A 12757-nucleotide genomic window follows, 5' to 3' on the forward strand; every position below is an offset into this window, starting at 1 on the left:
GTTCTCAATTAATTCAATTGATTGATGGATTAACTTTTGGGCCATGCAGTTTGTAAGCATTTAAAGGGAGCTGATGGAGCTGCCTGGGTCACAATTTCTTCTTTCCAGGTGGGTGTTGAAGGAATGGTGCCTAGAACAGTGATTCCAAGCTCGTTGTGGGCAGGGAATGTGTCTTTTTATTGTTATATTATACTCTCCCAAGTGCTTAGTACAGTGCTCTGCACACAGTAAGTGCTCAATAAATAAAAAATAATAATAATGATGGCATTTGTTAAGCGCTTACTACGCAAAGCAAAGTTCTAAGCGTGGGGGGGATACAAGGTGATCAGGTTGTCCCACGTGGGGCTCACGGTCTTAATCACCATTTTTCAGATGAGGTAACTGAGGCACAGAGAAGTGAAGTGACTTGCCCAAAGTCACACAGCTGACATGCGGCGGAGCTGGGATTAGAACCCATGACCTCTGACTCCCAAGCCCGGGCTCCTTCCACTGAGCCACGCTGCTTCTCAATACGATTGAATGGATGAATGAAAAGCTGGTTCTTACTGAGGAGTCCTACCAGGGCCGTCACTACTCCTGCCACCAGCAGAACCAGAAGTTGGTATTGGAGGATGGTGGGAGTGGCAGTGGGGGAAGCAGCATGGCCTAATGGAAAGAGCACGGGCCTGCAGTTTACTCATCTGTAAAATGGGGATTCAATACCTGCTCTCCCTCCTACTTAGACTGTGAGCCCTATATTTGGCAGGGAGTTTGTCCAACATGCTTACCCTGTATCTTCCCCAGGGCATAACAAAATGCCACAGTTATTATTATGATGGGAGATACATTCTCTTCCGGACCTCTCCTTCCTCTCTATGTCACCCTCTGCTTTTTCTCCTTTCCCTCTCTTCCCCTTTTCTATCCCATCTTTCTCCTGACTCTTCTCGCACCCCTCAGCCTCTCCCTTCAAACCCATCAGAGGGTCATTTGCTGTTCAGGCTGAAAACACTAAATTTAAAGAGTGTGGCTTGTTCCTGAGAGCAGGTGGACTCCATCTAAAAGTGATTTTCTAATGGTTGCAATATTCTTAAATATAGTACAGGCAGTAGCTTTGTAATTTTACAATAGCTCTCTTCTCTCCAAGCTTAAAAAGATAATTATTATGGCCTAGTGGAAAGATCACTGGCCTGGGAATCAGAGGACCAGGTTTCTAATCCCAGCTCTGCCACTGTGTCTGCTATGTGACCTTTGGCAGAGCACTTCACTTCTCTGCCTCGGTTTCCTCATCTGTAAAATGGAGATTAAGACCGTGAACTCTATGAGGGACAGGGCCTGTGTCCAACCTGATTATCTAGTATCTACCCCGTTGTCTAGTACAGCGTCTGGCACATAGTAAGTACTTAATGAATACTAAAACTCTCATTATCATTATTATTGAAAAGAGCTGTTATAAAAATAGAAAACCAAAAATTTTAGGGCTACTATTTACAAATGACTTATTTTTTATAATGGCATTTGTTCAGCATTTATTATGCCAGGCAGTGTATTAAGCATGTGAGACAGGGAAATGAGGGCATCCGGCGGGAGATACAATTTTGGAAGCCTATTTAACAGTGCTAAAGTATTTAAGTTAAGGCTGCAACTTTCAATCAATCAGACAGTCAATCAATAGTATTTAATGAGCACTTGCAGTGGGGAGAGCACTGTACTGAGTGTCTGGGAGCATGCAAAAGAATAAGGAGACGTGATCCCTGCCCTCATGAAGCTTCCATTTTTGGATTCTTTTGGCAGAAGAACTGCTGGAAGTTCACTTTAGAATCATGATTGGAAGGGGAAACACACCTAAAGGATTACTGAAATCCTTGAAACAAAACCATTAACATTTGCCAAATGGCTGAAATAAATTATGAGTAAAAAACAGCCAATGATTGTGCATCAAGAAACACTGAAATTTGGGTCCAACGTGTGAATTGATTATGGTTGGAAAATTGTATTTTTTTAGGTATCATCTTCTATCAAACTTTCCAAAAAGAGCAACTTTGAATAGCACTGTAAAAATCAAATGAAATAACTTAAATGAAGATGGTTTTTGCAGTGTGTGGTATACCATCTGAGTTCATGATAGAAAATAGGCCATAATTTAGTAGTGTTGAGTTTAAGAACTCATGATAGAAAATAGGCCATAATTTAGTAGTGTTGAGTTTAAGAAAATTGCATTAGGAAATTACTTTCTACATACCATTTCCATCCAGAGCACCATCAGTAAAAAATAGGGTGGGAATAATGAAGACATTATTTTCCAAAACAAAGATTCAGGAAGCCCGTTTTTTCATAATCATTGACCCACCGAACCTTAGCAGTAAGGTGGACACCGGCAGTGTTGGTATTTGGGGTAAAATCAGAAATCAATCTCCAGAAAGTTGGTAAAAGGTGTAACTGACAGTTTCTGATTTTTCCTGGATTTCCTGTGGGACAGGGACTATATTCACACTGATTAACTAGTATCTACCCCAGCGCTTAGAACAGTGCCTGACATTCATTCATTGATTCACGCAGTAGTATTTATTGAGAGCTTACTGTGTGCACATAGTGTTTAACAAGTACCACAAACAAAAGAACATATACTCTACCATGCACATACATTCACAACACATTACCATACACTCATACAGTCACAAACACATGCTCACGTAAGTCACCTACACTCACCCCTCCATGGAGCCACCTGCACTCATAGAATCAAATACACACTCACACAGCAGTGTGGCTCAGTGGAAAGAGCCCGGGCTTGGGAATCAGAGGTCATGGGTTCTAACCCCGGCTCTGCCACTTGCCTGCTGTGTGACTTTGGGCAAGTCACTTAACTTCTCTGTGCCTCAGTTACCTCTTCTGTAAAATGGGGATTAAGACTGTGAGCCCCACGTGGGACAACCTGATGACCTTGTATCCCCCCACCAGTGCTTAGAACAGTGCTTGGCACATAGTAAGTGCTTAACAAATACCAACATTATTATTATTGCAATTGCACATGCAGCCATTTACACTGATGCAGTTACCCTCACACACATAATATTATTTAATATGCAGTTACCCTCACTCACACAGATAGTTCATACAAACACTCAGTCAGTCATCTCCCCCTTCTAGACTGTGAGCCCGTTGTTGGGTAGGGACCATCTCTATATGTTACTGACTTGTACTTCCCAAGCGCTTAGTACAGTGCTCTGCACACAGTAAGTGTTCAATAAATACGATTGAATGAATTAATCTAAACTCTCTCTCTCTCTCTCTCTCTCTCTCTCTCTCTCTCTCTCTCACACACACACACACACACACACACACACACTCACACACTCCCATGAACTCACATGCCGTTGCAAGCAGACATACTCCCATACATTCTACCTAATTTTCACACACTCCCTCACGCAACAGCACTCAAGTTGAGCATTTGAATGCCCAGACAGACCCTTCCCTGTAAAATGCTCTGCCAACTTTCAGACTATCCTGCCAAAACATAAACCCACCCATGTACTTCCATGCCAAGAGGAGACAGTAGGTTCATTAACATCAGTTGCTACTTTAAGAACTCATGGTTGCATTATTAAAAGGAAATGAGAAAATAAGTCCTTTCAATACGTGTTTGGCCACAGGGATTTTTAAAGCCTCAGATCAAAGACAAAAATTGCTGGGCAAACCCCACTTGAATACAATTAGCGGCAACTCTTCCTGATTTGGAAGAGAGAGCTGGGGAACTCTCTTTCTAACCGTCATGGTGGGGGTGGGGGGAGGATTTCTTTTTTTCCCAAAAATGGGGAAAGAAAAGCAAGACATTGGACAATTTCAGCTTTTGGTATTGGGATGATCCATAAAAATTTCCTTGAACTTCACAGACTCATTCTGTCTGTGAAGAAGTGTTCCAGGTCAACTCACCCAATCAGTTAGTCTGTTGGTCACTGCTGTGTGGGCATCTTCTGGGTGGAGCCGTTCCACTGGGTACAAATGCCCCTGGCAGAGCCCCGAATGCTGAATAGATGTCCCCTTTTGAGTAGTTCATCAAAGGACATCCTCCTAGTCTGAGCTTCTGAGACTGTTACATTTCTATGATTCAATGTCGCATTGAGCCTGACTCTTCCCAAGAATGCAGCACCCCTGGTTCTGTGGGAAGAAGCTGTCTCCAGCTCTCTGTGCCTCGGTTCTGCCAGTGAAAGAGGCTGGGTCTCACAGGTGCCTGCTTCAGTCAATCAATCAACCAGTCATGTTTATTGAACACTTCATATGTGCAGGGCACTGTTCTAAGCACTCTGTTATGTGCCCTAACCTGGGTCTCGCACACCGGTAGCTCTGTGCATTGTCAAGGGAGAGCAGAAGATCCCTAAGGGCAGGGGACCATCCATATGCCCTGGAGCCCAGTATTAATGATAATATTAATAATAATAACAAATGTGGTATTTATAAAGTGCTTACTAGTTGCCAGGCACAGGACTAAGTGCTGGAGTTGATACAAGTTAATAAGGTCAGGCACAGTCCCTTTCCCACAAGGGACTCACAGTCTTAAGTAGGAAGGAGAACAGGGATTGCATCCCCATTTTACAGATGATGAACGTGAGGCACAGAGTTGTTAAGTGACTTGCCCAAGGTGATACACCAAGCAAGTTACAGAACCAGAAAGAGAAACCAGTTCTTTTGACTTCCATTTTCTTTCCAATAGACCACCCTCCTCCTCTGTAGCCTTCCCCTAGCATAAAATCATGGATGCCTCCTTCCATGGATTTACCTTGCCCTCTTATTCTGCTTCTATGGGGTAGAAGAGCGGTGACTCTCAGTTACCCCTAGAGGTTACCACAACTATTTTCATCTTCATCAACAACATCATCATCACTTATAGACTATAAGCGTCTCATGGGCAAGGATGGCATTTACCAACGTTGTTGCATTTTATTTTCCCAAGCAGTTATTACAGTGCTTTATACAAAGTAAGTGCTCAATACATACTACCGATTGATTGAATGACCAACAGCATATACTGAGAGCCTGCTGTGGACAGAGTGCTGTATTGAAAACCCATTCTTGGCATCAAACTGGACTAGGGGCCTGGGAACATTCAGTAGAAGTAAAGGGCATATATTTGTGTTATAAACATGGAAGTAAGCAATTCCATAACAAGGTGAGCAAATAAGCCAACATTTCAGTGCTGAGACAGTTGATGGGGCTTTATGATCAGGAAAGAGGGAGAATCGGTACCATGGGAGGTGGCATTTCCAACTGAGGGTTCCTTGGCATCCTGAGTTCCCCAAGAGAAAATGGCACAATTGCTAAGTGGGACGTCACCAGGAGAACTGGCACATTGTCATTACCACATTTGGTCTCGTTTTTCTCTGAAAATTGGAGCCCACAAAGTCCGTGTGGACATTTGGGGCTGTGTTCCTTCATGGAAGAACCATTATCCAGATGGCAGGCAGCCTTTTATGGGGTTCGGGGGTGGGGTCTATCGTCCCCAACACCAAAATCAAATGACATTCATGTTTCCCAGGACGAGCCAACCACTGGTCAGCGATCATCGGGGGATCTCACTCCAAGAACTACGTGCTGTGGGAATATGGCGGCTATGCCAGCGAAGGAGTCAAGCAAGTGGCCGAGCTGGGCTCACCGGTGAAAATGGAGGAAGAAATTCGGCAACAGGTAACGCCACCATTAGTGCATTTTTAAGCATCGGAACAATCTGGAGAGCAGTCCAAAGGTCCTTGGCTTGAATGGTGGGCCTGCTCGCTATTGCTTTGCAGTAGCTCTGGGATACGAGCTAATTGTTACCACAGGACATTCAAAATATTGACCCACTGAAGTGATACCTGCTGGCAGTAATAACATAGAGGTCAGCCGAATACCAATTATGATTAATTTTCCTCCATGAGCCCTGAAAGCATTTGTATTCAATCAGAAGTGTACTGAACACGGCGGTTTTAGCTGCCTTGTAGATATGTCATATGTCTTCCTTGTCCACTAGGACCTGTGCTGTATTGAATTATGGTTTTTATCATCTGAACCGTGGGGTGGTTTTTAAGGTAATATGCAACCTGTTTGAGACAAAAAATGCTGTCTTGGCTAATGAATACACCCTCGTCCGTACAGTCCATGGATTTAGCAAATGATGCTGTTGTCGCTGGCGTCATTTAGAAAGGGAGCTATTTACAGTGTGTCATGTTGTGTGTTCACAGGAGGTACAATAACCCATAAGGTTGGGACCTTTATAATTAGCTAAGTGGCAATAGAAAAGGGAGGTGTCACTTATTTCCAAATTTATTGATTGGTTAGATTTTTAGAGCCCTTATCCTCTGAAGTATTCTTGCTGGTCTACAGAAACCTTTATACAGGGATCATTTCTCATAAGTGGAGAGAGGGAAACAGTGGAAAAGAACTCTAGACTGTGAACCCCTTGTTGGATCGGTACTGGGTCTGATCTTATTATCCAGTAACTACCCCAGTGCTTAGTACAGTGCTTGGCACATAGCATTAAATGGATACTATCATCATTATTTCTATTACTGCTATTATTATTATGATCAACCCAATGAGGAGAAAGGACCTGTGACTTGAGGAGATAGGACAGAAAAATCAATCAATCAAAATTATTGGGAGTTTACTATGTGAAAAGCACTGTACTAAGTGTTTGAGTGAGTACAACACAACAGAATAAGCAAATGTTCCCTTCCCATAATGAGCTTACAGTCTAGGGGGAGACAGATATTAATATGAATGAATAAGTAATTTGTGATTATAATAGATAATTTAAGGATATGTACAAATATAGTAGTAATAGTAGTATTTATGAAGCACTTACTGTGTGCAGAGCACTGTACTAAGTACTGGGAATGAATAGATAGAGAATACATGGTCCCTGTCCCTTTGTAAACTCACTAAGATTATAAGTGGGGAGAGGACACTGGAGATAAGCACATCAGGAATAACAAAACTTTAAAACACGACACAGACAAATATAAAATAAAAATGAAATCAGTAGGGTGCAGTGGCCAGAGGAGCAGAAATTCAGGTTTCTCTGGGCTCCGATTTCAGAACACACCCATAGCCACAACAACTACGAATAGAGCAACCACCAATCTTCCCTGAGTTTTGTGATGACTCGGGCTGTGGATATTTTTCTCTTTACTGCTGGGATGGTAGAAGGTGGAAATAGATGGCTTCTCCTCAGTGGCATGGAGTAGAGTTGGTACCAGGACCTGGTGAGATTGCCTGGCTGTCTGTTTCTCCTCTAGATGCTATGTTCATTGTGGACAGGGAATCTCACTGTTTATTGTTGTATGGTAATAATAATAATGATGGCATTTATTAAGTGCTTACTTATGTGCAAAGCACTGTTCTAAGTGCTGGGGAGGTTACAAGGCAATCAGGTTGTCCCACAGGGGGCTCACAGTCTTCATCCCCATTTTACAGATGAGGTAACTGAGGCCCAGAGAAGCTAAGTGACTTGCCCAGAGTCACACAGCTGACAATTGGCAGAGCTGGGATTTGAACCCATGACCTCTGACTCCAAAGCCCGGGCTCTTTCCACTGAGCCACGCTGCAAGCACTTAACACAGTGCTCTGCACACAGTAAGCACCCAATAAATACGATTGAATGAATGAATGAATAAATACGATTGAAAAAATGTCATCCTGGTAGGAACAAAGAGGACAAACAGAATTTAGCAAAATTATTAGTTTTTCCTGATATTTCTTTCAGTCAGACTGCTTGCACTTCATCCTAAAGCCATCTATTGGATTTGTTTTTTTCTAATGACTCAACATTTATCTCAATCAATTAGGTTGTGTTGCCTGATTTAGCCAAGAAGATCTTCAGTAACTTGGTTCTTTTTTTTTAACTTTTGTAAAATGAATTGCACATACTAGTTTTGTGCCATCATTCCTGGGATATTGGGATGTAATATGGTAAACAATTTAAAATTATAGATAGACTCATATGATTTATGGGCTTGACTAGGTTTGAAGTGAGGGGAATAGTTTCTTGAGAAGCAGCGTGGCCTAGTGGAAAGAGCACTGGCCTGAGATTTGGAGGATTTGGGTTCTAATCCCAGCCTCACCACTCATCTGCTGTGTGACCTTGGGGAGGTCACTTAACTTCTCTGTGTCTCAGTTACCTCATCTACATAATGGGGATTAGGACTGTTATCTGGGTCCTTTGTGGGACAGGGATTCTGTCCAACCTGATTTTCTTGTATCTACCCCAGTGCTTAGTACAGAACCTGCCACATTGTAAGCATTTAACAAATACCATAAGCGAAGTTGAAAATAGTCAGGACAGCTAGAACAACATCTGAAATATGATGGCATTTTAGGTTTTAGTGGTTTTAGTTATTTAGTGTTTAGTTTAGTGTTTAGTTAAGCCAAGTAGATCTTTGTTAACTTTATCACCATGTATTTTTGTTCATTTAAACAAAAAATTAATTCCAAGTGATAACTCTGTGTAATCTTGTCAAGGACATGGGGTCGATCTCTTCCATTTTGCCTCATGGGCATATTTTATTCTTTCTCAGCACATATCAGGCAAACTTCACTCTTGTATTTTGATTACATCGCACAGTGTCCTATTTATATTCAGTCACCTAAACTAGTGTCAGCGATGTCATATTGATATGTGAACACTCCATAATCAGGCATTTCCTTGTTATTAAAACAATTTATCCTGCCTTCCACAAGAGGCTTGGATATTTTCCTTGGTTCAGGACAAAAATCTGCTTACATTAAGATGGAAAGACCAGTTCGGTTACCAGACTTGGTCACTGGAACAACTGACTCCCAGCCAAGGACATTATTGGGTCAGAACCAATGTCCATTCAGACCAGTATTCAAGTTCCCCACAGTGTAAACAGAATGCATGGAAGGATTTTTGGATGGTTGCCCTCCTAACTATTCAAATGCATCATTTAGATCAACTTTGTACCATCTCTGGCTTTTCCCTCTAACAACCCATCTGAGATTTTGTGTCTGTGAATTTATCCAAATACCTGTCAGGAGTGATTGGTTGCTCTGCTGAAGGTTGAAAAAGCACAATGTTCTGTGGAGCAAGAGGGAGTAAGTCGTGTCCTCCTGACCTGGAAAAGACCTGAGCAGAGAGCATGGGGACAGAAATGGTAGTCCTTGCATTTGAGAAGTCCTTGCCAACTGACTAGGACCAGTTCCACAAGTGGTCTGGACAGGTGGCTGTCGGCTAGAGGCCGCAGCCAAAAGCCCACAGTGACCAGAAGCAGATGGAAATACGGGAAACTAAGAACACACAAATCACTCCTTTGGCTCCTGGAGTCCTGTCTATGCAGTCTTAGGTCTGACCATACTGGAGGAAGGGAGGAATGTGTCTGGTTTAGAGGATCAGCATGGCTTAGTGGAAAAAACGTGTATCTGAGAGTCAGAGAATCTGGGTTCTAATTCCAGCTCTACCACATGCCTACTGTGTGACCTGGGGCAAGTCATTTCATGGCTCAGTGCCTCAGTTATCTCATCTGTCAAATGGGGATTCAGTACCTGTTCTCTCTCCTCGTTATAATCTGAGCCCTGTGTGGGACAGAAACCGTGTCTGACCTGATCATCCTGTATCTTCCCCAGTTCTTAGAACAGTTCTAGACACGTAGTAAGTGCCTGACAAATGCCACAGTTATTATTATTATCATCATTATATTGTATTCTCCCAAGTGCTTAGTACAGTGCTCCACATACATTAGCACTCAATAAATACCATTGACTGGCTGACTGAGGATTTTGGATTGGAACCCCCAGGCTCCTCAGTGGCATATCCCGGATAGCCAGTTAGTCATGGCACCATTAATGTTTGACCTGAATCCTCTTTTATGTAACCTTTCTAATGTATCTCTTTTTGCCCTGAATGCTTTTTTTTTTTCTCACCCTCTAGACTGTGAGCTCATTATGGACAGGGAACTCATTATGGCTCACTGGGTACATCTGCCAAACTATCTCTCTTTCTCCCTTCAAAACCTACTGAGAGCTCACCTCCTCCTGGAGGCCTTCCCAGACTGAGTCCCCCTTTTTTCCTCTCCTCCTCCTCCCCATCACCCCTCTCCATCCTACCCCATTCCACTCCTCACAGCACTTGTATATGTTTGTACATATTTATTACTCTATTTTATTTGTACATATTTACTAGATTTACTTTATTAATGATGTGTATTTAGCTATAATTCTATTTATTCTGATGGTATTAACACTTATCTACTTCATTCATTCAATCATATTTATTGAGAGCTTACTGTGCACAGAGCACTGTACTAAGTGCTTGGGAAGTACAAGTTGGGAGCATATAGAGATGGTCCCTACCCAACAACGGGCTCACAGTCTTGAAGGGGGAGACAGACAAAAAAACAAAACATGTAGACAGGTGTCAAAATCATCAGAGCAAATAGAATTAAAGCTATTTGCACACCATTAACAAAATAAATAGAATAGCAAATATGTACAAGCAAAATAGAGTGATAAATCTGTACAAATATATGTAAGTGCTGTGGGAAGGGGAATGAGGTAGGGCGGGAGGGATGGGGAGGAGGAGAGGAAAAAGGGGGCTCAGTCTGGGAAGGCCTCCTGGAGGAGGTGAGCTCTCAGTAAGGCATACAGCATGGTCCTGGGAGTCAGAAGGACCTGGATTCTAATCCCGGCTCTGCCACATTCCTGCAGTGTGACCTTACGCCTCAGGCACATCATCTGTGAAATGGGGATTAAGAGTATGAGCCCAGTATGGGACAGAGACTCTGTCCAACCTGATTAACTGGTATCTACTCCAGCACTTAGAACTGTGCTTGGCACATAGTGCTTAACAAGTACCATAATTATTATTATTATTATTATTCATGCTAATTGTGTTGTATTGTACTCTCCCAAATGCTTAGTACAGTGATCTGCACATAGTAAGTGCTCACTAAATACTATTGATTGATTGGATTGATTGATAGGAGCCTATCCATTAGGGAGACATCATTTGAAGTCATATGGATTAATAGACTAATGGAATCAGGAGTCCCATATGGGCATTAATCATTATATAAGGGTCAGTTAAAGAGACCTGAGGGCTCTAAAGAGGATTGTTGGGCAATTCTGGGCTATGTTGCTTCAGAAGCAGTGTTGCCTAGTGGAAGAGCACAGGCTTAAGAGTCAGAGGACCTCGGTTCTAATCCTTGTTCTGCCACTTGTCTGCTGTGTGGCCAAGGGCGTCACTTCAGTTCTCTGGGCCTCACGTCCCTCATCTGTAAAATGGGGATTAAGACTGTGAGCCCCATGTGACACAAAGACCGTGTCCAACCTGATTAGCTTGTATCTACCCCAGCGCTTAGTACAGTACCTTAGCACATAGTAAGCACTTAACAAATGCCATAAAACAAAACAAAACAAGCCTTTGAAGTCAGTTCTTTGAGGAAACATCTTAACACTATCATTTGGGATGAGTGTAACCCTCTCCTTCAATCAGTGGTTTTCATTAAGTGGTTACTAAGTGTCATGCACCTTATTAATTGCTTAGGAGAATATGGTACACTAGAGTTGGTAGACACTATCCCTGCCCTCAAGGAGCAGCATGGCCTAATGGATAGAACACAGGCCGAGCAATCAGAAGGACCTGGATTCTAATCCTGACTCCACCACTTTTCTGCCGGGTGACCTTAGGTAAGTCACTTCAGTGATCTGTGCCTCCATTACCTCATTTGAAAAATGGAGATTGACTGTGAGCCCCATATGGAACAGGGACTGTGTGCAACCTGATTTGCTTGTTTCCACCCTAGTGCTTAGAATAGTGCCTGGAACTTTTTAAGTGCTTAACAAATACCACAATTATTATCATTATTATCAAGGAGCTCACAATCTAGAGAAAAAACAAGACTCACTATCTTAGGTCCATAAAGCTGAATACTGAGTCAAACTGCTAGTTTCTGAAGGCAGATCAGTGGACCCAGCCCCCTAGTCATACCCCTGTCTGAGAGAGTTGAAAGAGGAGTCAACTCTCCTGATCTCTTTCCCTCTCTGCAGTCTCACATTTCCTCTTGCCTTCAAGACATCTCTACTAGGATGTCCTCCTGTCACCTCAAGCTTAACATGTCCAAAATTGAACTTATCTTCCCACCCAAACTCTCTCGTCCCCATTAGTTTCCCATCACTGTAGATGGCATCACCATCCTTCCTGTCTCACAATCCTGTAACCTTGGCATTATCCCTGACTTCTCTCTCTCATTCAACACACATATTCATTCCATTACTAAATTCTGTCAGTCTCACCATGACAACATCGTTAAAATCTGTCTTTCCTCCCCATCCAAACTGCTACTACATTAATACACTCACTCATCCTATCCTGCCTGGATTACAGTATCAGCCTTCTTTCTGACCTCCCAGCCTCCTTTCTCTCCCCACACCAGTCTGTACTTCACTTTGCCGCCCAAATCAATTTTCCACAAAAAACGATCAGGACATGTCACAATGAACCTCAAAAATCTCCAGTGGTTGCCCATCCACCTCCACATCAAACATCATCCAGGCCAGAGGCAGGATGTGAGCAAGAGGTTGGCAGTGAGATAGACAAGGTAGAGGTACAGTGAGAAAGTTAACATTAGAGGAGCGAAGTGTGCAACTGTAATTTGAGAGTAGCGAGGGGAGGTACAAAGGGGCAAGGTGTTTAAGGATTAATACAGTATAATTAGATCAGCCCCAGTCCCTGTCCCAAATGGAAACTTTTAGTCTAAAGGGAGAGAGAACTATGGTCCCATTGTGATTT

General features: G+C 42.7%; 1 protein-coding gene across 1 annotated transcript in view; it reads left to right on the plus strand.

Annotated features, from left to right (window-relative positions):
- Positions 1–12757, plus strand: part of SPON1 (spondin 1) — a 373683-nt gene that overhangs the window by 131471 nt on the left and 229455 nt on the right. The window contains exon 6 of the mRNA XM_038765001.1: positions 5513–5661. Coding sequence (XP_038620929.1) covers positions 5513–5661 — 149 coding nt within the window. The remainder of the gene's footprint in view (positions 1–5512; positions 5662–12757) is intronic.

The sequence above is a fragment of the Tachyglossus aculeatus genome, chromosome 22, assembly GCF_015852505.1.
Source record: "Tachyglossus aculeatus isolate mTacAcu1 chromosome 22, mTacAcu1.pri, whole genome shotgun sequence".
Classification (NCBI taxonomy): domain Eukaryota; kingdom Metazoa; phylum Chordata; class Mammalia; order Monotremata; family Tachyglossidae; genus Tachyglossus; species Tachyglossus aculeatus.